This window comes from Halichoeres trimaculatus, unplaced genomic scaffold (genome assembly GCF_033239565.1).
Source record: "Halichoeres trimaculatus isolate MK-OKI-2021-1 unplaced genomic scaffold, fHalTri1.1 fHalTri1_scaffold_21, whole genome shotgun sequence".
Lineage (NCBI taxonomy): Eukaryota > Metazoa > Chordata > Actinopteri > Labriformes > Labridae > Halichoeres > Halichoeres trimaculatus.
Genome location: NW_027437199.1, coordinates 7,051,967 through 7,078,326, shown reverse-complemented (window position 1 = coordinate 7,078,326; position 26,360 = coordinate 7,051,967). Strand labels below are relative to the sequence as shown.

General features: G+C 42.1%; 1 protein-coding gene across 3 annotated transcripts in view; it reads right to left on the bottom strand.

Annotated features, from left to right (window-relative positions):
• Positions 1 to 39: 39 nt before the first annotated feature.
• Positions 40 to 26,360, bottom strand: part of chrm2a (cholinergic receptor, muscarinic 2a) — a 109,214-nt gene continuing 82,893 nt past the window's right edge. For all 3 annotated transcript variants that reach the window (XM_074698708.1, XM_074698707.1, XM_074698709.1), the window contains one exon: positions 40 to 13,753. In XM_074698708.1, coding sequence (XP_074554809.1) covers positions 12,204 to 13,712 — 1,509 coding nt within the window. In that variant the 5' untranslated portion in view covers positions 13,713 to 13,753 and the 3' untranslated portion in view covers positions 40 to 12,203. The remainder of the gene's footprint in view (positions 13,754 to 26,360) is intronic.

The window sequence follows — 26,360 nt, the reverse complement described above, 5'->3', positions numbered from 1 at the left end:
AAAAGGCTTTTACTCTCCTGTCAAAAAAGTGCAAATATTCCCAACATTTTTTTTAGTGTATTTTTTATTTGAATGTCATTCTGAGAGCATATGGCACAATGTAACCACTCAATGCAGTTCATCTTACGGTGGCCGGAGATATTAACACTCAGAATCATTGTCCAAGACCAAATAATCAATCAATAATGCATCAAAAAATAAAAGGAAAAATCAATACCATTGTTACTGTACAGGAAGTATCATATCGGGGGAGAAGGGAGGGGAGTAAATGAGGGAGTCTTCAAGGGAGGGGAAACATTCAAATAGCTATTAAAAGACGTGTAAGTACATTTCAAATGTACCACATCACAATTAGATATAATGTATCATCATATAGGTATGTACAATGCAAACAATAGACCGTTAAATTTATCCTATTGCAAGAGAAGCCACAAGCCACAGTGAGTGAACACACGATGAACATCTACGTACAGAAGCAAATGAGAAATGAACACTTGTATGTACATTTAACACTTGCAGCAGGCTACTGATTTCTCTTTTTTTTTCAATTTTTTTTTAGCTTTTTTTTTTTTTAAATCCACATTTTCATTATGACCCCAAGAGTTCAAATCAGGTCACACAACCTCAAAGCTTTGATTGCTTCACGGAAAAGTCAAAATTAAAAAGAAAGAAAGAAAAAAAAAAGGTATAAAGTGTGTCCAGGAGGATCTCACAAGACCAGCTACTTTCCAAGGTGAGTGTGAAGCTTCATAACTTTACAGGTGAAGTCAAAATGAAGCTCCCCCCATGCCCCTGGGCCTTTGGGTGGCATTGAAACTCGTCTGAGCTCTTTGTCCCTCCCGTGGGTTTCCATCCGTCCGACATTTCCTGGCTGCTCTGGAATTCCTCACTCGGAAAGTTTCAACTTTTGATCCAGTCACTCGTTTTTTTGCAGAGGAGGAATCCATTTCTCGGGGGAAATCAAGCCCGCAGGAAATGCACATACTTACACCTTCTATCATATTCTCCTTAAATATTTATAGATTTTATACAACATTTTTCATCCCAAATCAATAAAAGAAACTCTGGCTGTACACAGGTCATACTCTGATTCGTAATACTACATTTGTACAATGATAAAAGAGACATATTTTATAAAATGTGATAGAAAATGTACAATATTATGTATTTATATGTATTCCAGTCCCACACCAAGCAATGCCGAAGTGAGTCTTTGGAAGCCTGTCGCTATTGTTTAAAGAAGAAGGAGTGATGATGGAGGAAAAGGCAATCACAATGTGTGCATCTTCCCTGATGTGTGCTGAGATATTTTGTCCAATCTGATGTCTTCATGCTGAGAGGGTGCCATTTATGAAGAAATAAACACTGCACACACACTTATATACACACACACACGCACAGGGGAACAAGAGCACTGATCTTGGTTTAATACCAGACGCATGAACAGGAAAGCATTCCTCATGAACACACACACAAATTGGGAGGAGAAATTGACCAAAGAAGACAGCTGTGCCGAAGGATTACACTGAAATATGTCACTGCTGTGACTGTTTGCTGTACAGTATGTTTTTAAAAAAAACAAACTGATGTGATTATGAGATTGTTCAGTCCAAACTGTCATGGTAGCAAAAAACAACCAAAAAGCAATTAAACAACAAGCTAGCAGGAGCTCAGAGCTGAAAAGCTGTTTTTAAAGCCTCTGGAAATGTTAACTGATAAAATAAGTAAGAATGATAAGAGATTCATTAGGCATCTACATGAGGGGTGGCCAACCTGTGGTTCACGAGCTGCATGTGGCTCTTTTCTTTTCAGTGTGCGACTCTTCGATCCATTCATAAAAATATATATAAAGTTAAGAGTAGTGGTGTGCCGATCAATCTAAAATATTGATATACTGATACCAGATTGGGATCAGCATTGATCAATGTTTGGATGTACAGATTGATACTTAAGTTTCAGTTTCTTTTCTCTAGCAAAAATTTAAACACACTAACAGACACAATAAATCTCGCTTTAAAATTGGAAATGGTATGATTTTAATTTCATGTCATTTTGTTTATGTATGAAAGAAAGTGTGTTTGTAAGACCACGTGTGTGACATGGCTCTTTGTAGTACCACGGTCATTTTTGTGGCTCTTGGTTTCTGACTGGTTGGCGACCCCTGTTCTACAATAATCTGAGCAGCTTTAAACAGTCTTTATGATCTATTACTGGTGAAAAACTTGCTCAAGGTTGGCTAATTTTGCAGTTAGGTTGAATTTTTCCAGACTATATGGGCGTGGCATTTGTGTTAGGTTTAAAGCTGAACTGTTACCACAAACATTAGCCTAGCAAACAAAGATTTTAGTCAGGATAACAAGGAAGAGAAGCCCAGTTAAAAAGAGATATTCATCTCCATTTACAGGTAAGTTATACCTCCATTTGCCCTCTTTATCATTGTTAGAAGTTAGCTTAAGTGTAGCAGCTGGTGTTAGCTAACAAGCTGCACTTTGTAGTTGAAGCTATGAGTGCTAATGTGGTTGAAAGTGAAGTTAAAAGTCCTGCACACAGAAAAAACAACTTCAGTTTTTGAGTAGAAGCTCAAAGTTACCATTACCTCAGGGGTATGCTAATGCTAGTTGTGGGAAACCTCAGCAGCTACCAGGTGCAACTTTTCAGAAAGCTACGCTGAGACTTTTCCCACATGTTGCACTCCTAAACCAAAAATGAGAATGTTTACAGAATTTTAATGAAAATTATACATTTTTAGAGTTTGTTTTCAAGTTGCTAACTTCTCAGATACAAATTATTAGCTCTTATAAAAACTGGGAAGGCTCTACATAATAAATATAACACATAACATTAGAATAAGCTAAATAAGCTAAATAAGCTAAATTTGTTCTCCAAGCTTTGAGTGCTAACATAACCAAATATGGGGATATTTACAGCATCTTAAATTAAATTGTTTTTAAATTGAGTCTAAGTTGCTAGCTCCTTAGATGCTAACTGTTACCTAAGCTATGCAGCTAGCTCTGCTTTTGGTTTCCAGAGGCTTTAATGAAAAATTGAGAAGGCTATAAGTCGCACACCACTCTGTAGCAGCTTCTTCAAGTTATATCCCAGACACACAAACAATACAACTTTAAATCAAAAACAACAGAAAAGAAGAGCAATTTGTTTTCAACACTCTCGGTAAGGCGCTTCGAAATTGCTCGGTACAATCTGGCGATATAACTTTCTTCCTTTCCCACAGAACTTCTCACAGCGCGCACAAGCTGCTGTGCTTCCTGTCGACTGTTGAGCTCTTTCCCAACAACCTGAGTGAAGCCAGAGAAGAAACTCTGAAATATCTGAGTTGTCTCTGATCAACACATCGTGTCACATGTACCCCTTAAAAGGAGTTTTAGCCCTTTGACATTAGCCGTATGAAAGAGGAGCCCAGCTAGCTCTGACGGCACATTATGAAGTGTTGACTATGAAGGAGACGATGTTTATGTGAGTGTTGTGAGGGGAAATATAGGTCCTTATCACATGGAAAAGGTTTGTAAGAATGGATGGCAGTTTCAGGTTAATAGGCACGACAGAAAAAGCAGATAAAGGAAGGATGCAGGTTTTTTCTGAGACTCTCAAATTCCTGCAGGGAAACCTTTGGCTGACCTACCGAGAACAGCTGTGACTTTTCCAAACATGGTCGACACGCGGTGAGCTCCACAAGCTTTGGATTTTGTCACTGACACCCCCTCCTCCCCACCTTTCCTTCTCGTTCAATCCCGGCTGTAACCATGGCGACAGAGGCAAGCTTATCTGTGTACAGAGCGCACACCTCAGGAGCTATCAGCCTCTTTTCTCCCGCACATGCATGACAGCCGCTCTCTTTCCCCGTCACCCTGCGACGCTTTCTGTCTCTATCATAAGCCCGTGTGTTCACATATCATCCAGATACAAGAACGCTGTTTGTTTTCATGCGTTCGACAACAGGAGCAGAAGGAGGAGGAGGAGGAGGAGGGGGGCATTCACAGGAACTTTGCTCCTGGATTTGAAAGTGAAGATAAGCACTTTTGTCTCTTGCTTACAGGAGGGGATAAAGTGCCGTCACCTTCCATCAAACACACCGGCAGCTGATCAAACCGGGACCCCCGGACCTCCGCTTGAGCTGTGAGCCACTTAACTCTCCTGCTGGTATCAATCAAACGACAGCTTAGCAAAGATTAATCAGATATTCTGGAAGGCTCTTTACCCACTGCTGAGATGTGTGACAGATGCTGGACGGACACGGCTCGACTTATCACCGTGACTGATGGTTGGACGTGGAACTGGAAGGGATGCTTCTGTTCTTGCTGGGACGTGATAAACACGAGTCGTCCGTGCAGCGGTGGACAGCACACTACCTCATAACTTCACTCAAATTAAACCGTTAAAGGCATGGCGACAGTTTTTTCCAACTTCCATATTTCAGCTGGAAATAATGTCCTGTTTTACTCACTTTGACACTTTTAATTATTCCAAACAAAAAAAAAGAACAAATCAGATTTGAGGAGCTGGAACCAATACATTTCTTGCCCGTGGCTTAAAAAATGGTACAATTTTTGAAGAATTGCCCTAATCAGTTTTCAATATAGCTCAAGATGAAAAGATTAATATGCTAATGGCGAAGCTGTGGGACCTTCAAGAATCCATTAAAACAGATTAAAATCAGAATTTCAAGTGATTCTGTGGAGCAATATCCTGGCCTTAAAATTATCCTGTTCACAGAGGGAAGAACACACATGGCCACAAACTGCTCATTTGTGACCACGAAATGACAATTTGTGTCCTAAAAAAGTAATTGTCAGTCATCTTGAAGCAGAGACTAATTCACTTTTCTATACTTAGACATCACCGATTGGGCCGTTACTTGCAGGCAACTTTTTTAATTACATGACAAAATAATTGTAATAGAAAACAATAGAAGCTTATAGAAAGCTTCATTTTACATTTTTTGTTGGTGTTCAGAATCATCTGCTTCTCACTTTAAAGTGCTCCTTAAACAGATTTCACCATTTTACCATAATATCTAAAATGTACATCTAAATTTTCAGATGCAAGACTCCCATTTCTGCTGGATGCTGTGACCAGAGGTGTCAGTAACTAAGTAAAAATACTTTGTTACCTTACTTAAAAATTTTGGGTTTCTATACCTTACTTGAGTTACTGTTTTTTAGCCAACTTTTTACTTCTACTCCTAATGGTGCGGCCACACCGAATTTGCGGCGCGATTACATACAAAGTCAATGCAAAGACGTGTTTAGCCGCCAATTCGCCTCGGGCGGCGTGTTTGGAGCGTTCACACGTTTGGGCGGTTGATGCGAATTTGTTCGAGTTCAAAATATTGAACTTTTGACGCAAATTCGCGTGAAGGCTTGCCGTGGCCGCCAATCAGCGATGACATTCCCCCACGATGTTATTGATTTGACGACGTTGGGGGGCAACCGCCGCCTGCTCTGGCTCCAACTCCACCGGAGGATGGAGGAGAAAATAATCTGTGTGGTGTGTCATTATCCAGAGTTATACGATACGACGTGTGTACTCTACAGACACCGGAAAAAAAGGATCAGGCTTTGGTGAAAGTTGCTGAGGAGACAGGTTTTGAAGGTACGTTCTGAAAACATTCGTTCCCAGCTGGATCTGCCTGCACGGGCTATCACTGAGTCCGACCTTGTTTTCCTCGGCTGAGTTTTGAGAGAGGAGGAAAGAGCGGGGCAGGGGCAGAGCCAGGGAAAAGATGGGAGTTCTCTGTGCTCCTCTCTTTCCTCGACCCCTTCATTATCCCCAGGGAGACCTCCAGGAACATGGGTCGGGGGTTCAGGGGGTCGGAGGTTCGGGGATCGAGGATGAGATCGTAGGGAACAGCCTGGCAGGGCTGGTGGAGGTGGATTACCAGGGAGAGGCAGCAGGCATTGATTGTGATCTCCAAAGCTTTCACACACTCTCCTGTCATGCTTTTGAAACCTCAGCTCATTGTTTTTTAGCTGCTCTTTTGGGCTTTCGGTCTTTAAATGAATGGGCTCTTTACTCCGCATGCGCAGTACAGCGCTGACCCGAGTTCGCCCCTCAGCTTGTCAAAATAGTCCAGCGGCGAGACTCGGGTGTTCACGCGGCGCGTGACAGGCGATTCGCGCGAATAAATTTGCGTGTTCGCGTTTGGTGTGGCCGCGGCATTACACTTTCAGGCAAATATCTGTACTTTCTACTCCGCATGTTTTAAAAAAAGCCTTGCTACTCCTGTTTCATTCCAGCTTGTCATTGTTCAAAAAGACACACACACCAAAAAAAAAACCCTATAAACCTCTTCTAAAATTGCTGAAATTGCATCAGGACAGTCAATTTGATTGTGGATGGATGAGATGTACAAACATAATACCATTCCCACACCGTATTGGTTTGTACGCGACCCATCACACCTGCACATGACCCAAATCACACCACTTAAGCAGTGGTTTTTCCCCATTTAAGTTACTTTTACTTTTATACTTTAAGTAGTTCTAAAACCAGTACTTTTACACTTTTACTTCACAAGCTTGAGTTGATACTTCAACTTCTACAAAAGTCTTTTTAAACCCTGGTATTTTATCTTCTACTTAAGTCATGAATGTGAATATTTTTGACACCTCTGGCTGTGATGCATCAATTTTTAACAGGTAGATTGAGCAGGACAGGAAGTAGTGCACGGAAACCACCAAAAAACACCAAGTGACTTTCAAAATAAGACACACTGTTAAACCCAAACTGTATTGAGCTTGGCTACAGGAGTCAACATGTTTGAGGTTTAACAGCCCAATATGAATGAAAAAAGGATGATCGTTATAGTGGGAAGTGTGGGAACACTTTGGTCTCCTGGCCCCAGCTGTCTGGCAGTTCTGCAATTTGCACTGCCAGGCCAAAAAAAAGGTTACACATACTAATATTTCATTGGACCGCCTTCAGCTTTGATTTCGACATTCGCTGTGGTGTTGTTTCGATAAGCTTCTGCAATTTCACAAGGTTTATTTCCACCCAGTGTTGCATTTAGTTTCACCAAGATCTTGCATTGATGATAGAGTCTGAACACTGTCAGTCAGCAATCAGTGGGGATAACTTGAAAAGGGCTTTTCCGGAGAGCATAAAGATTGGGCTCCAGAGCAATGGAAGAAGGTCGTGGTCTGACGAGTCCAGATTGACCCTTTTTCAGAATGATGGGTCATCAGGGTAAGAAGAGAGGCAGATGAAGTGATCACCCATATGCCTAGTGCTTACTGTCCAAGCCTGTGGGGGCAGTGCTCTGATCTGGTGTTGTTGCAGTTGGTCAGGTCTCGGTTCAGCAACAGTCTGTGCTCAAAGAATGAGGTCAGCTGATTACCTGAATATACTGAATGACCAGGTTATTCCATCAGTGGAGTTTTTCTTCCCTGATGGCACGGCCATATTCCAAGATGACAACGCCAGGATTCATCGGGGTTCAAACTGTGAAAGAGTGGTTCAGGAAGCATGAGACATCATTTTTACACATGGATTGGCCACCACAGAGTCCAGACCTTAACCCCATTGAGAATCTTTGGGATGTGCTGGAGAAGGCAAGATCTTGGTGAAAAATTAATGCAACACTGGATGGAAATAAATCTTGTGACATTGCAGAAGCTTGTCGAAGCAACGCTACAGTGAGAATGTTAGAGTTAGAGTGTGTGACCGTTTCTTTGGTGGCGACTTTTTTTGCGGCCGGGCAGTGTATACGAGAGCACACGGTCAAGATGCAATAGAGTGGAGTAAGACCAGTGTCGCATTTGGTGTATTCTCAGCGTTGGACAAAACTGATGGGTGTTTTGCGCTTTTTGAAACGGCTGTGAGCTCCTAAAATTATTTTTTTTTGACATAGTTAGAGACTTCAAAGTGAATTTTTAATGTAGTTTGTGTTGGGACTTAAATTTGACAGCGGTATCCGCACATGTCCACCACTGATGCTCAGCTACGTCCATGGCTTCAGGGGTTTATTTTATTTTAATGTAGCATTTACCATTTAGCTTTAGGTTCCCCAGCAAATGAAAGTAAATGTCAGTGTGCTTCTGTAGCTTAACGAAAAATTATGCAAGGCCGTTCGCTCTACACTACACCGGCTCTGCACATGTATAGCAGCTTTAGTGTTTAATGCAGCAGAAAGGAAGGCTAGAATAAGCTCTGAAGAAAGAGGAAAAAGAGAATTAATAATAGCTCATGCTAATGAATTCACATGTGATATTTACATTACATTCATGACCTCGTATATCTGAGGTAGAGACTATAACAGGATCAGGGCTGAGTGGAGCACTAAGTGGGGCATGGGCGTGGAGCACACTAGCACAAGCTGAGCGTGTAATGGGCAATCTTTAATCTCAAATGTAGGTGTTCCACATCGTCCCGTTACTGATCAGCCTCATGGTGAGTTTTCATTATAGGATCTGTCCCAGATCTCTCTTTAAAGAAGGAGACGGGCCTCGAGGAGCTTTTCAATGCAGGCGTAATTCTTCGCACGGCCCCCCTACCAGCCGCTGCGGCAACCTCCTGATGGCAAACACTCATGAATATTCATGGCTGTGACTGGTGAGCATACATTAATGTAACTGAGAATTGACTAATAGGCTGAAATGATGGATGGCATGCATGAACACACAGAACATGTCTTACAGTGAATTGAAATGTTCTCATTTCCTTTATAATTAAAGAAGCACACCTATCTATTATTATAACGTCATTACGTGATGATTTACGGAAATTCAAACGGCTTGTTGATGCTGAAAATAAAACCGTAAGACGAAGAAATAGCCCTTATTTCAATCACAAGGTTTTATCCTGTGATCAGAAGTAAACTCCACTCTTGGAGCTGACACACAACAGCATTTAAACTACCCCCACAAGCCTCACACAGGGGAACACACACCACTCACACACTCACACACACATATCTTCACAATCATAATCAGTACAGTAGAGTACAGTACACGCTGAGACATCAATCCACTAATCAGCAGGATCAAATGACGTCTCCCACTCATCCACACACACCATAAACTACTAAAAGAAAACAGAAAGCACCACACACTACCTTCCCACATGCTGTAACAAGCCTCAGCTCTGAGCTCCAGCCACCTGTTTCACTTCGAGTAGGAAGCTTCCCAGCACTGGTGAGAAACTCGGCAGCAAACATAAAAACCATAAAATATACATCAAGCATCCTGTCAGCAGCTGGAAAAGCTGACGTGATGGGATGAAACAAGCTGGCGAATCAAAGAATGTGACTGAACAATCTCATAACACTTTTTTTTTGTTGTTGTCTGTTTAGTCATGACTTGTTTGTTGTCACTTTCATGTTCCTACAGCTGTTCTGTTATTCTCCGTGATGATAAAGACAGGTTGTAGTCGTGAGGTTTCATTTAAGAAAATCAAAACAAACTGTTTTTTTTCACAGTTATGCAAGGGACTGTTCCTAATGTGGGTGCATCTCTTTCCCCATGTTCATAATGACCACATGGAGTTTTTGCACATATGTTAAAAAAATTGGCCCTCGGATAACCCTGTTAGTTTGTACGCATAAAAAAACAAGATAATGCATGATGGAAAGTGTGTTCTCACCTCAAAAAAATCAAATCGGTAGCTTGGTCAGTCGCTCACTCATTGTTCTAGGAAGCCTTACTCTTTGAATTTCTGGTGTTAGCATCATAGTTGGACATCAAACATATGTGCAATTAAAAAAAGTTGAGAAAAACAGAAAAGTCGCCATTTCAAATTAGTAAGCTGAGTGGCTACTATTAGCAAAGTTAGCCCTGTCAATCTTTGGGCTGCAAAAAAAAATCAAAGCGTAACAATTTTAGGACCAAAATACTGAAAAATCTTGTTATACACAGAGCTGCTATCCAGGTGTTAACCAGATTTACAGCTCCAGCTAGTGGCAGAAAGCTGTACTACAGCTTGAACACCACAACATTTAAAATAACACAACTAGGATAACTGACAAATTGATCTTTGTTGTGGTCCCAATGTTTGCACTTAGTTTGACGAATATCAATGAACAACAATGGTTAAATTTCGGTTTATTTAAGGTCCCTGGGAAGGCACACACTGTACTTCCGTTTTCTCCATGTATGAATGAATTAAGGGGCAACATCTGGTTGGTAAAGATGAAGCCTATACGGAAGTGCTAAAAATCGCTGTTTGTCGAGAATCTGCTCGAGGCTGGCTGCAGAAAAAACAGAAGTCACGTACACATCCAGCCATTAAAATTGACTTTTACAGCATTAAAAAGCATATTTACACCCCGGTTAAAAAAAACGGCTTGGGTCTATAATGCTGATATCGCCGCGGTTTACAAGTTATTAGGATTGTTTGATTTTCCAATCAGAGGCACAGCTCAGGTCACGTGACTGCCGGACACCCTGTAGCTGCCCAAAGAAAAACTCACAGCCGGTGTCAGAGCGAACGAGGCTACGTCCGAGGATTGGCTTCATTTTACTGTTTCAGGAATAGGCGGGTGACGTCTCGGAGGCGTCATCCATGTTTTTTACAGTCTATGGAATGTACTTCAAGTTACTGGCATGTCTGTACCTGAGCCATGAACATGCTCCTGTTGTTTAACTATGTTGTTTTGGTGCCTAACCTTAACCACAAAAAGTGTTCCTTCAATGATATGTACTTTCACATTTTTAAAGTATTTAACTGCTAATGATTGTCAGTATGTTTTACTTGATTATTAACAGAATTTGCACAACAGTTTGGCATTTACACTTTTCCTGTACCTAACTATATAATTGTGGTGCCTGACCCTAACCCAAAAAAATGTTCCCATTAAAAAAATTAATTTGAAATTATAGTCACTTAAATGTGTTTACATTTATTGCTTGCAAACCTGATTTTTGTCCAACTCGTGCTAGCTTAGCTCCCAGATGGTCATACTCTCATGGGTACGACAACAGACCAAGCTCCCACATTTGACAGGTTGAGAACATATTGGCTTCAGAGGTGCAAGGACTGGTTCATTGGATCATGGCTGACAAGACATCCAAAAAGCACACATCCCAAGATGTCAGACTGTTGTGTTGATGTTGTTTTATAATAAAGTGCGGACTCACACTCCGGTGCAGATTCATACTTAATGATCGTTAAAATCTTGCACTGAGTGTGCCTCTGTTTAAAACAGTAATCCTTTTCATGGCACCAAATGGGTCGAGCCTAACGGTGAATACGTGGAATAAAAATCTTACTGTGTCGACTGTAAAGTTATATTCATGAAAGCGGTGTCAGTGATAAGTTATCTACCAGTATATTGCTTCTTGAAAGACATGCTGCTCTCTAATTTATTCTAATGTAGTGAGCACTGCATTCATCTCCACTGTTTGGGTGGAGGCTGATTTTCCACTACCGAGCCAAGAAAAATTACCTTCACTTGTGCTGCATGGTGTTGAGATTTTAAGATCCAAATCATTCCCCACCACCAGTTTTGCCCTCCACCGCGCAATGCTGACAAATGCAGTGTTAATATATTTATACAGTTGATCTATTATGCATTAATGGCAACTCATTCCCACTGAGGCTCATTGGTAGATGGAAAAGCTTCCAGCCCCGATGTGACCATATCAGAGGCAATCTACACAAGCTGCCCCACTTTATTCTACATGTTGCTGGTTGGAAGTGCCATGATGAAGATCACAGACGGATAGAAGGAAGGAAGGAAGGCAGGCAGTGGGGCACAGATGGGTGTACACGGATACTCTGGACCAGCACACACCCACATGTGCACCCACGTAAATATTGATTTTACACTGATATGTACAGTTATCTACAGGTATCTTCACTGAACTTCAAACTTCTGAGGTTTATGAATTCAGTCAGCCCTATTTTCCCATTTTGAAGTTTTCGTGTTTTTGTACAGCGCCGATCTTCCTCTACTATCTTTTTCATTTTTTATCAGCTCACTGTAACTCGCAAGTTTCCGAGCGTACAATTCTGAAAGTGAATGTTTCAGCACTTTCTTCATCTGCTCAACACGTCTGGCATCAGTTGAATTTGTGTAAAGTGCTACAACTGGTTATAGAGAGAGAAACTGAAGAGAAAAAATCAAATGAGGAATTCCAAATGCACTCTTGCAGACGCCACATGCACACAAATCTCTTACAAACACACCCAGAAATACACACAAACACACAGACAACTCACACTTCAACTCTCTCCTAGATGGCCCATATTTATCTGGCTGACCTAATATTTTTGTACTGGCAGAGGAGGAGATGTTTGAAAGTCTTTTTGAAGGTGACATTGCACAGGGCGTAGCAGGCCGGGTTGATGGTGCTGTTGATGTAGCACAGCCAGTAGCCAATAGTCCACACTGTGTTGGGGATGCAGCTGGAGCAGAAGGTGTTAATAAGCACCATCACATTGTAAGGAGTCCAGGTGGCTACGAAAGCGACCAGGATAGCCATGATGGTTCGGGTCACTTTTTTCTCCCGTGATGGCGGTGCTTTCTTCTTCTTATTTGGCGGTTGCTTCGTCATTTTCACAATCTTCCGCGCCACATGGTTCTGCCGCTCTGTGGCTGGGACGATCTCAACGGTGGCGTTGGACGGTGTGTAGCAGTCACCCTTCGGGGACTTTGTCTTGATCTTGATGCAGGTCAGCTTGGAGCCCCCTGCCTTCGCTCGCTGGCGTGTGGGTGGTTGGCTCGTCTCTGCATTGTTGTTTGCAGTAGAGGGAGCCACCTCGTCGTCCTTCTGATTGGACGCAGCCACACTGCCAGATGTTGAATCATTGGAGCTCTCCTTCTCTTCCCCAGGAGCTAGGGTCTCCCTTGTGGCGTCTTCAGCCTCAGTTTCTCCATCAGCAGTGGTGGAGGAAGGTCCTTTGCCATTTTGCAGCTTTCCGTCATTGTGATTAGCTCCATCCTCAGCATGCTGGCTCGGGGAACGCCCTGTGTCTTCCCCTGGTACATTGTTGTTGTTGGGTTTTGGTGTGTTGTTCCTCCTCTGGTCAGGCGACAGCGGCTCTGGATTGGCTCCAGAGGGCTTGCGATTATCCTTCTTCACGCGGCTCTTGCTTGCTCTGGAGATCTGCCAGTAGAGCTGAATCATGATGATGACAGGCAGGTAAAAGGCCGCGATGGCAGTGCCAAAAGTGACTGCGGCGTTGGAGAAGAACTGGATGTAGCACTCTTTCTCAGGCACTGTCCGCCCACCGACGATGAACTGCCAAAAGAGGATGGCTGGTGCCCAGAGGATGAAAGAGAGAACCCAGGCAGCAGCAATCATCATCCCTGCCATCTTGGTGGTCCTTTTGACAGGGTAGCTGAGGGGCTTGGTGACACAGAAATATCTGTCAAAGCTGATGATGAGAAGATTCATGACAGACGCATTACTGACAACATAGTCCAGGGCCAACCACAGGTCGCACACCACCGGCCCCAGGGGCCAGTACCCTATTACTATGTAGACTGTGTACAAGTTCATCGAGCACAGTCCGATAATTAGATCAGCACATGCAAGGCTGAATAGAAAATAGTTGTTGACAGTCTGTAAGTTCCTATTAACTTTGATGGAAAGCATAACCAGGATATTTCCAATGACTGTGACCAAGCTGAGGGAACCGGCCACCAGAACGATGAACACCACCTCCACAGTCTTGTAGGCGCTTTCGCTCCCGTCCCCAACTTCTGTGTCATTGCCTTCAGAGGCATTCCAGTAGGTGAAATTGAATACATCCATGGCATTTGGTCTTTTGTTGCCACCTCCTACTCAGATGGAACCTACAAAAGAGAAAAGACAGAGAGAGAAAAGAAGATTTGTAATGAGGTGCAAAGATTCAGCTTTTACATGTGTACAATGGAGTCACCCGTAAAGAATAGTTATGTAGTTTTACTTATTCAGGAATATGTCACTTCTCTCTTAACTCAGAAAGAACTCCCACCCTTTCCCTTTCAATACGCTTAGAAAACATAATGATCTAAATAGAAATACTAAATTAGGCCATCAGCAGTACTTCAGCGTGCATTAGTTCCCTCCATGTGCAGAACAAAATATTCAATATCCCACAAAAGAGCCACTGCAGTCTCCTCATTTGGTGTGAGATGATATCAATTATGATCCCGAGGTACATTAAAAAATATAAATACAGGCATCTCTACACCATCCATGTGGGCAATGTGACCTTTTCTCTGTTACATCAGCTTGTAAGCCGGTCCAAAAGCAATTCATCAGATAACAGTGACAATTTTGGGCTGTACGCCAATTAGATTGGTAATTACAAGTCCAGATATCTGGCACTGATATTTTTCATAATCACAGAGTAAATAACATCCCCCCCATTAGACACCTGCTTCATTATGAAAAAACAAATGAAAAGGGACTGAGTGAACCAAATGCTCATGACTGGCTGATGAAGAATGACGTATGTGGAAATTAGGCTGGAAGTCAAAGGAGGATATGACAGGGATGGTGACAGCATCCGGGCACAATTTCCGGCCAGAAAATGAGTGAGGATGAAGTTTTTGGGCCATATTCAAACCAAAGTTTAACCATGGATTTAGTTTTTGTGATGTAACCCGTTGGTTTCTTGAGTGGGTTTATGAAGCTCGGAGAAGGAGGGCACCATATCGGAAATGCTGACTCAACCCAGCTTTTGATCAAAATGGAAAAAAGTGAAGAAGCAAGGATGAAGTAGTCTTTTATAACTTTGGTAAACTCTTTATATTATCTCAAAAAATGTACGATAAAAACCATAGTGTATATATAAATAAGTGTATGCAAAACTTAAATTGAGCAAGGCTGTAAGCGAGGTCTTTGCAGAGGATGTCTGTTGATATATTTGAAAGGATGACATTATTTTGTAAGAAGACACCCAGTGTTGCCTCAAGTCAAACTTTAAAACACTCAGGTTGTGAAAATACATCAATGAACTTTTTACTGAGAACATTTTTAACCCCAAATGTCTATCCAAAAATGCTTGCAGTGGCTTGTTTACTGCTTAGTTCGACGGGCTGAATTTGAGCCAACCTATTTTGAAAGTAATGGAGAAATCCAGATAAAGAGTCCCACTCCTGATGAAATAGGCTTTAAGCATGGTTAGCACGTAGACTCTTTAAAACGAGAGGCAGGAGACTAATTAAACATCACCACCAACCCACCCCTCCTGTCGCACACACACAGTTCGTTTCACCAGGAGTTCAATAAAAACTTTAAAAGGAATTATTGACAAAATCGACACCGACATTTTATCTTCAAAGGTCCGTTTCCAGCACCCTCTTAGGAATTCACTTCATATGGCGATATGAAATTCTTTTGATCCCTAAGTGACCCACCAGTTCTTTTAACCTTAAACACTTGCCAGTGCCGCAGACCTTGCTTTGATTTATTCTCAACTCACTTCAACATTTCACAGACCTTTGATAGTATGAGTAATGTGGTTTGTCTGCTTTCTGTCTGCCACAACTGTTGGAGCACAGGTCAGATTTTATAGCACACTTGGTGGCTAAGCGCTTATTCGTTTGACATAAATATCACCAGGCATCAAGGAAAGAGCTTCACCATCCTTCTCATGTTTTCTTTTTGTCTCTCCAGAGAAGCTTTCAGTGTTGTTGTGAAGCCAAGATTTTGTTGTGAATGCCAAGAACACAGCAAGATGCAAACCCACTTTGAGGGAGCACAGCAGGTAGTGGACACGTCCAGTGTCACAATTCATCATCTCCATCAAATACTAGTTTCTTCTTGTACCAAACAACTGCGGGTATGTCATGGCTGACCTTTTTTTCCTGTCACAGTTTTTAAGTCCATACCTTTGAGGTTTTTAGAAACACAGAGAAAATACTCTCCTGGTAGTTGCAGCACTTCTTAGTGGACACTGGACTTCAGGACACGTAAGAAGCAAAGCTACTTCAAGATACACTTGTTTTCAGATAAAGTGAAAGAAATAGTATCACAACTCCTAAAAAAGCAAGTTAGTTTACAAAATTTTATTTTGTAAATTTAAACATTTACAGCAAGGATGCCTAAATTCTTTTCAATGGAGGGCCAAAAACCAAATCTGGGTGGAGGGTCGTGGGTCAAAACTAAACATTTATGTTGTAGACACAACATGCTCCTTTGAAACCAAAATAGCTATTTTCCATCCTTTTAAGATAAGGAATTGTAACAAAATTTGACACCTTTAAATTTTTTTCCCTATAAATGACTTCTGTATTTACATTAATTTCCAAAGATTATACTCTTTTAAAACAGCAACTTTCTGCCTACATATTAGGCATACCGCTGTGTAAAAAAGTACTCTCCCAACTATTTTTAAACTTTCTCTTGTCAGAGTGCCACAGGCTGTTTTCCAAAGCGCCTACTACATACTTTATGTGAATGTAGTATGTAGTATGTAATACATACTACCTACTGCTTTTGCTTGTAGTATGTAGTATGACTGTTCTGTTGGGTCTATTTGTAGTATACTACTCTGGTTTCTGGTTTCAGAAGCGGAGCTACAGATGTTTCTTTTTTTCTTTTTTCCCTTTATTATAAATGTGCCAAACAATCTACAGGCAGATCTCGGCCTTTTAGACCTCGTTAATCATATCACACAAAATCATCATACTTGATTTCTAACCTTACACCAAAAGTTACATCATAGCTCCGCATGACTTCACTCCTATCTCACAGACCATCTAACGTTAGTGTTGTTGTATTGTAGTTATAATGCCGACTCATTCCAATAGATAGCGGTAATTCACCAAAAACCTGCCACAATGCATTGACAAACACTGTTAGCGCCATGCATTGTGGGAATCAGTATGCCAGGAAGACTGGTCTGTTGCATACTGAGAAATTTTCCTGCATCAGCCATTGGGGATTTTTGACATACTGCAGATTTTGCAAGTTTTTGCATATGCGTACTCTATACTGGAATTCAGCCGAAATTGTAGGCACTGCTAGTGTCATAGGCAGTTTGGAAAACAGCCACCGTCTCATATGCTCCATCCCAGCCGTGACCCTGCATCTTCTCACTCTCTGGTCATGGACTTCCAGATTCGAGCTGACGGGGACTAGCGCCACCCTATTCCCAATGCAACACAGTGCTAATTGTGGTCAGAAGAGGAAGTGCAACAACAAATTAATAATGAGTGAGAATTTCAGGCTGCTGGCAGTGGGAAAATAATAAAAATAATTCAAAGAAAAAAAAATATATATATATATATATAAAATAAAAATTCCTACATGGGCAATGGGCCGAAAAAAATCCCTGATGGGCCAACTTTGGCCCGCAAGCCCCAAATTGGACAGCCCTGATTTACAGGATATAATTTTTCTGACAGGCACTCAGAGTCTGGAGACATCTTTACACAAATGGGACATATCTGAAAACCTATACTGGGTGGCCAAATTTTTTGGGCCCTAATGTAGCATTGCATTGAAAACATGAATGACTCTGTAGTGGAAGTCACTGTATTGTCTCTCAATCACTCACTAACTCTGTTGTCAAGGCATAAAAAACTGAAATTGAAGCTGATTAATGCAAAAGAGGAAACAAAATTCAGAAATGCTTAAAATAAATATATATAATTCTAGTCGTTTACACAACATTTGGACAATCTTCTCAACAGGGTTTGATTTGAAGTGTCAAAGGATTGGTCACCCGCCATCTGACGAAACAGGACAAAGTGATACCGATGTATCACAGTCAGCAACCAAGGTTAATGAAGTGTAATGGGTGACACACAGCCATGGCTTAAGAGCTGCCTTGTCCAAGACTTTGCCATTTAGGCTTAAAGTCTTTAACAGTTGAGCGCAGTTGCTGAGTAACTGGTGAACATTCACTTATCTGCGGTGCCAGAAATCCCTAATCATTGCATTAGCCATGGAGCTAAGCTGGACTAATCCCCATAAAATGTTTAAGACCACTGATTTATATTCAAAAAACACCAACAATACAAATGGGACACACTTGTGGCTCGCTGGAGACAAGTGGATTAGCGAAGTTAAGTGGATCAGTGAAGATGGTCAGGCAGTCAAGTCCCATAGCTGCTCTTTGTCCACCTCCTGCTGCCATAAGCCATGTTCTCAACCTGAAGTCTCAGGAAGCCGTGCTCCTGCTGGACTCAACTAAAGATGCGCAAATCCTCATGGGCTCGTTGTGGAAAGGTCTCAGAGGGGCTTGGTGTAAAGGTTTAAGTCACATATTACAGTGACTCATCATTGCAAACAGACACTTCTCCCAAGGAAAGTCAGTGTCTTTTATTCCACTCATCAATCTGCAGGTTAACACTTTTGCCTGTAGGATAACTGCACAAACATCTTCATCTCATCTCCCTAAGACACAGAAAGTCATAGTGGGGAAGTTGCACAGAACTGAAGGCAGACATCTTTGCTGCAGAGTTGACTGATAGAGAGCTGGCATCCCAGCCTGCTGAGCGGGAGTGAAGTTGCCATCGCCTGGGGAGAGCAGTGGTGCCACTCCTAACCTAGCTATCAATCACAGAGCTTACCTGCGAGTCTCAGAACTACTGCAGGCATCTGAACCCAATCAGAACTTGAGTGACACATCTTTATCATTAGAGAGTGTAATATTCAGATTTATATGCTTATCTCATCACTTAGAGGATTAGCATACTTGGAGGAAAACTTGAGAGGTGTATTTACCATCCCTGCACTGAGCCTAATGTGTATCAGTCAGTGACGCATTCGAATAATTTGACCTTTTTGTTTTGTGTATGAGAAAAACATGTGAGACCAGTCAGTTGCTACCATGGGAGGGTGTGAATAAATGAGCTCGAGTATTGTCCTGTGTTCAGACTTACGTATTCCAGGAGCTGGCTCACTAGAGCTGAAAATTGCTTATGCCCTTTGGGAGGAGGAAACCTCACTCTTTCCCCACAACTTGTGTCCTCTGTGTCTTCTGTAGTGGACTCAGGGATGGTCAGACTACTGCTGAGTACACCAGAAAAACTGCCCTGAACTAGGAGGGGGGAAAATGTGGCATTTTTAGCTGAAATGATTATAAATGCTTTCCTCTTTTTATTTGAAACTAAATAACCACTTACGCAGGTCAGCGGTTTTGTCATGGACAGATAACAGGTGTCAGCTGTGTGCTTCCAGCAGAACTATACGAAACATTGTTTTCAAATGTGGCAGCAGTAGTCGCACTTGCACCGATGCTTTTGGCTGCCTGCCCGGTGTCCAGATTCCCATTCCCCATCTCTGAGCACTGATCCAAGGTAAAGCCCAGGGCACCTGCCCCCTGCTTTCAATGATTACATGCATTTTCATTGCTGGCTCTCTCCACAGGAGCATGCAGGGTTAGACCTTCCTTTACTCGCTATTTTCAGGGAGGCATGACTGGAATGCAAAATCATCTCTGCAGAGGAGCGGCTCCACAGGGGTTCAGCACTCCTCCCTATGGTATAACATTTAATGGATGTAAGTCAGTTTAACAAATTCACTGCTGCTCTTGCTCATCCAAATCTCAAAGCTTCAATTTCTTTCAACCCCCGATTTCAAGAAGTTGGGACACATTCAAACAGTTAAAACAAAATTTGATGGTTTCGAAATCATTTAAACTGGAAAGAGTGCAAAGACTACAAGTCAAATGTTGAAACTGAAACATTATGTTTATTTCATCATTTCATTGAGATGATTTGCAACAGATTAGAAACATGGCTGAGTAATAGAAGAGTATTCCAGCAAAGTCTCTAAGACGTGACTGGATGGGAAAACAGTTCAGCGACTTCAAAGTGATGTTCTCTATGTAAAAAATAGCAGAGAATTTGGGGATTTCATCATCTAAAGTTCTCATAGTTATTTCAACATTTCGAGGACTAGAAGAAACTATTGAATCAAAAGGTTAAGGGCAAATAAATGGATGATCATCATCTGTGGGCCTTTCGATGGCCATGCAATACTGCTTTAAAATCCAACAGAGTGCGTCTTAAATTCATGTAACTCCTCAACCATTTGGGCTAGCAGCTCCTAGACTAGTTTTAGCTTTAGCCAAAAGATTTGGGGTGCTAGAGTACTGCATACGAATCCAGTTGCAACATCTTTCCAGTCGCAGGCAATAACTGATGCAAGCCATTCTCATTACCGTAACTCTTCAAATAGCTGGGCTAGAAAAAAAAAAGATTCCCGAAAGAAAAGAAAAAAAGCTTTCCAGGTCTCTTTCTCTGACTCTTTCAAGGACAAATTAAAAAAAAAGATACTTTGGTGATAAAGGGTTAAAAAGAGGCATTGCTCTGAAGTGGAAGTCACCGCATGAAATCAAACTCCCTTCCAATAACTAACTATCTGTAAACTTGGTTCAGTTCTGTATTCAGAAATGGATGATAAAACTAGCCAAAACTGTACAACAAGAACAGAATTTATTCCAAGGGGCTTAATTAGGTATATCTTAATCTTAATCTAATCGACATACAGTCCAAAAGCTAGCATCTATGGTGGTACAGAGATGTATTAGTGCTCACACCATAGGTCGGTTGTGGGAAGGCTGAAGGTTTTTGCGGTTTTTCCTTGCATATTTAATTCATTCATTTTCTGAACTGCTTATCTTGTTCAGGGTCGCAGGTGGCTGGAGCCTATCCCAGCTGCCGTTGGGCGAGAGGTAGGGTACACCCTGGACTGGTCGCTAGCCAATCACAGGGCTGACACAGAGACAGACAACCATTCATTCACACACTCACACCTACGGACAATTTAGAGAGTTCAATTAACATGATGAGCATGTTTTTGGACTGCACGGGGAATCAAACCAGTGACCTTCTTGCTGTGAGGCTGCAGCGCTAACCATTGCGCCACCTTGCAGCCCTACTTTGCGTAATCTACCAAGACAATTCCAAACCACTTCCTGTAAGTATTGCAACAGCACGGCTCAGCAGTAGGAGAGCCTGGGTGTTGAGCTGAACTCAAACTACATCACATCCTAATGTTTTTGGAACATAGGGTTGAAGATACAAAAAACGTATGCGACAGTTTTCATATGACAGATTGAAAAAGTGTCTGACAAAGCCACCAAAGCTGGTAAACAAAAAGGAAAAGTCTCTATATTGAGTCAGACAATCATTTTAAAGACTTTTGGACACTCAGTTTAACTTCCTACTGAGGTTAATTCTAGCTCATTGTATCTTAAGTGCAAGCAGATGACTGTCCAGTTAGGCTATCCATTCAGAGAGGGAAAACAGACAAATCACTGACAGACACACACACACACACACACACAAATATTTGAAGAAGTGTGCAGCAGGAAATGAAAAAGTCTGTGATAACCATCAGACCAACACGTCCTCTCAGAGTTCTTCTGGAACATGGAAACAAAACAGTCTGAATCTGGAGCTGGTGAAGTATAATTACAAATTTGCATTCATTTCCTCGAGGTCTCCTCTCTGTCTCAGGGGTATCAGACTGGAAGGCAGAGAGCTCGACAGATGCCTCCTGAGATCCAATGTTAATATTTATAGAGAGGTTTATGCCAGCAGTTTGTCTTCACACGTTTTCAGCAAATTTATTAGGGGACTGGTTCATCGTGGCAGTGGGTTAAACAAAGTAGGCCAGACATCCCCTTCCGAAACAGCAGCAGGGGGAGCTCCCAGGAGGGTAACCTGCCCAGAAAAGTTATGCAACACCTCCAGGAAATTCTATAAAAGAAACCTCCTTGAAGAGATGCTAGAGGATACCACTGTGGGGGAAACCCACTGGGAGTGGTTCAGGTCTGGACAACCTAAAAAAGGAGCTGGGTTTTACTTGAAGCTTTTTTTGGGAATCTGAGCCTGTCACCTTGTTACAGTTACTCTGAAGAGATGAACCCAGATGCCCTTTGAAAAATAACCCTCTTTTTATGGTGTCTGTTCATGGTGTATGCTTTCATCCTTAAACATCCAACCATGACAGTTGGAGTCACAAGACTATGCTACAGAATCAGTAGTTTTATATCACCAATATGAGCTGCCCCTTACAGTTTTCTTTCGTCAACAGCCCCTGACTTCATGAGTCCAGGTCTGGCAAATCTTGTTGCAATGTTGTTTTGTTAAAGTTACGTGTTTTAGTCTGAAAATTACCAGATAATTCAATATTTTAGAAACTGACTTCCTGTCCTGCTTGAGCTGTGCTTAACGATTCCAGAAAAATAGAAGTCTTAGGGTGTCAGCGGTTAGGTTGCAAGTCTCTTGAGGTTAGCTCTCAATGAATGGCCTCACGTGGCCTCCTTACTACACGTCACAACCCACTCTCACACAGTTTCCTGCTCTGTCTACGGTTTTGTCGTCCCTAAATAAAAGCAATAAGCCTAAAGAAATTACCTAAGTCTTGCATATATTGCATGAATGATGCCAGATACACAACGGAGTAGGGCTGCAACTAACGGTTATTTTAGTTATCGATTACTGTGATGATTATATTTACGATTAATCGATGAATCAGGAAAAAAGAAAAGGATGAGAATGCATATTAAGTAAAATTTGCAAAACCAAATGTATTGTTGTTTTCGTTGATGACTATTGTTTAATAATGATGTATATATTGCTACATTTAAAAAGTATAAAAAGTGATTTAGAAAGAAAGAACTTAGTGGGCCAAAAAGACAAATAAATAAAAATGTGTCCTCAATCTTTTCACCTGCAGGTCTAACAGTTCACCCCCTCTGCCCTACCACTAAATGCAGCAGCTAACGCTAATGCTAACATTGGTTTAATGAACTCCTCATGGTTTCCAAACGAGATGACGATTTAATAAAAAGACTAAACAAGTCCTAAAAGACATACCGTGCATTTCACAAGTAGGCCAGACATCCCCTTCCGAAACCGCAGCAGGGGGAGCTTGATTTAAGTGTAAACAGGGGTCATTTACATTTAAAAAGGTTGTAAATCTAGTTCAAGTAAACTTTAGCATGTTTTTGTCTGCTTTCATCATATTAAACATAATTATCCAACAACAAAATTGTGGCTAGTGAAAATGCTGTGTGGCTAGTAAATTTGGATAACAACTAGCCACAGTGGCTGGTGAGCAAAAATGTTAATGTCAAGCCCTGGTTGCTTGGTATCGAAAATCGTATCGAAAATCAATATTTTTCAAAATATCGTATCTAAGTTAGAAATCCGGTGTCGTGACAAGCATTGTTTAAAGTCCTGGATCATTGAAGTCGTACTGCCGTGCCATGCCAGGTCATTTTTGTCAGTTAACATGCTGTATGCTGTTACTCAGCCTGAAATACTCCCAAACTCTGGATTTTTTTGGACTTTTGGATTTTTTTCAGGTGTTTACTTGTTTCCCTCACCTGCTGGCTCGGTATCTCCTCCGCCACGCTGATCTGTTTACATGTGACGCATACAGCCCAGCAGCCTAGGTAATCTACACTCCAGTCAGGTTGGTGGCAGAAATGCACTTTTAGCTAGTTGCTAACTGGTAAGTAATCCATAAAAAAAAAAAAAGGATTTATCGGTGCATCTGTTATGGAAAGCACACAAAGTGACTTGAGTACAACTTTGATGCTGTGGGGAAGCGGGGACACAACAAAAACAGATCTGGTGGATGCTAGCTACTAGCTAAACCCTTTTCTTACACTTGAATCAGGCCCTGCAATGACAAAGAAGCAATAGCACAATGATCAAAAGTACATCTTCAAAGCTCTTTTTGGGCATTAATGCCTTTACCGGGAAGATAGGGAAGTGGATAGAGCTGGAAACTGGTTAGAAAGAAATGAGACATTTCATTTAACTGCTGTTGAATCCACTCTTCAAAGCATCCCTTATCTTACCTGACCTTTAGCCGGGGTTCACAGTATCACACATATACTCCAACATGACAGCTCTGCGATTACCAGGTGGATTATGAAACCCACCTGAAACTTGACAGTGGCCTCTCATTAAAAGTTAGACAATAGCAGTATGCATGAGAGGATATAATTACAGGAAATCCACATCAATGCAGGTGCCACACAGCCTCTCATAGCCAGACCTCTCTGACAGCGCCTCGTGTTAAGTGGACACAAAGCTAGAGACATTAATGGAAAGTTAACGAGCAGGAAATGGCATTCAGGCGGGTGGAAAAACAAGCTGTGATAATCTGCAAACAGTCAACTACCCGAGATTCCCCCGAGAAACTGTGGGTGGCCATGTGTCAGTGTGCGCCAAGTGAGGGGAATGAGATCAAAATGTACACTGGAGAATTTGCCCATCCTTGTGTGTGCTCAGTTTTCTGTTTTCATTGAGAACACACACACTGAGAGAGGGTATAAATGGAGACTCCATCTTCTGTTGCTGCCAGCCAAATCAAGACAGAAGTCTGCTCCACTTGCTCTTTATTTCTGTTGATGCAACATAAATGACAGAAAGGGGCTCGTGTTTCTTTCACAGTGACCCTCAGATGCAGTTTCGTAAAACTTGTTCTCAAGCCGATTATCAAAAAATCATCTTACAGGAATGTCATCTTAAAGCGTCCTCTCTCAAGCTACCCCTCACTGCTCACCTCTTCTGTGAAAGCTCCGGCTATTGATATTCAAGCTACTTAGCTGTGGCAGCCTCCACACCATCTGTGAAAAACGACACAGTCAGATATGACCTCTGCCGCTCAGCCAACCAGCCCAGCCATCGACTGTAATTCTCCTAAAGCTGCTACATTCAACCGAAGAAATCTGTTTTATGGCTATTTGGAAGACAAACCCACAGGGTGCATATTTAAGCCTCCTGCTGTGCATGGATGGAAATAGCCTCTGGGAGCCAATTCAACATATTTTGAACAGATGCAGGTCAATGAAAAGATCAGATACGCTTCTAACTGTACTCGACAGTTGAGAAGCCCGCGCCGTCTCAAAATATCACAAGCCTTCTGGGATGCAAACACACTGGAGCCCGGCCAGTAATGAATGAGAAAAAAGTCCTCGAGCGAGCTGGGAAGGTAAGGAAGACGAGTCAATTTTCTCCTGTCAAGAAGCAGCGACTTGACAAACACCGTCACGCTTCCTACTCGAATACTTGCAATCTCGCCTCTCACTTCACACTAAACGTTTCATTTCGAACAAATCATTTCCCCACGACTGAAAAAGCCGGCTCTGTGAATCCTCTGTTGATTTGCCTTTAATTAGCAGATTTCCATTTTTCTAATCATAATTGCTTCTCAAGAGTGGAAACAGTGGAAGGCGCTGGATTCCTAACTAGTACAATTTCATTACTGTCTCAGAAGGCAGTTTGTGTCTTGTTGTTATAGCTTAACATCAACAATGCAAGCCTAATTTATGCACAAATATCCCCCTGACCTCAGAGTAAGAGCTCTATTTTCAGCCCTGATGTGACAGAGATGGTCGAACTGGGAACACGCTGCAGCTTGTACGACACGGCTTCATGCATGTTGCCCTCATGGAAACCGTCCCAGGTGTCTCTGTTAGCGGATACATGACAAACATTCCTCACCGGGCAGCAAGGACGTTTGCTGCAGCAGCACTGAAACAAGCTATAATCAGACAGACGGACGTATTAAGCAACAGCTGGCAGGAGAGCAGAAACGCTGCAGCACTGCCAGCAACAGACAGCCTGCATATTTGTGCGAGGCTAAACGCTGTGCAGGAAATAACATAAACACATGCACTGATCCAGCACTCATGCAGGGAGCCTTTGAGCTTGTATAAGTGTATTGATATTTCCATTTCTTCTCCTATAAAAATACACCCATTCCTGATTATCTAATCTGTGTCTCATGTGGGCAGAAATAGAACATCGATGGTTGTTCCCGCACGGTACAGTGAATGCTTTCCTTTACAGCTCATCCTCAACCGACCTGCTGCTTTTCAGGCTTTGATTCAGATAAATCCAAGGAAATGCAGCCAGTAAAGCTCTAAGCTGTGCTTGGCCACACATGACAAGCTGCAGGGCTGCTTTCTCGTATTGCTGCTATCAGCTAAGTGCATCTTATGATATGTACACTCCCATTACAATGACAATACCGCTTGTTTCCTTCTCTATATTGCCTCAGGGACTCCCCTGCTGTCCCTGCCTCTTCATACCATGCATGGCAATGAGCCGGCCTGGGAGTCTCTGCTGGCTCATTACTGATTTCACATGGAGCATCGACATGGATGCACCTCAGCCGAGCCTGTGCATTTATGTGGCAGCTCAGTACTCGCCTCACGCAGGTGAAGCAAAGCCCTTCTGGTGCTGCTCTGGGGCATCCTCTCACAAGCTTTGTTCAATTAAACCCTGCGCTTACCTGCCACCGCTGAACGAGTAAAGTGACATAGCATGGACACATAGGGGGGAAGGGGGCTAGTGAGGACATGCTTCAGTTTTCATTTGCTGAAGAGTTTGCGACAGCTCGATGAAGAGGAGGGGAAATAAAATATGAGGTAGCGTCTGCTGCAAACAAATGGAAAGGTCACCTTCTATTAATGCTTTTGAATAATGAGAT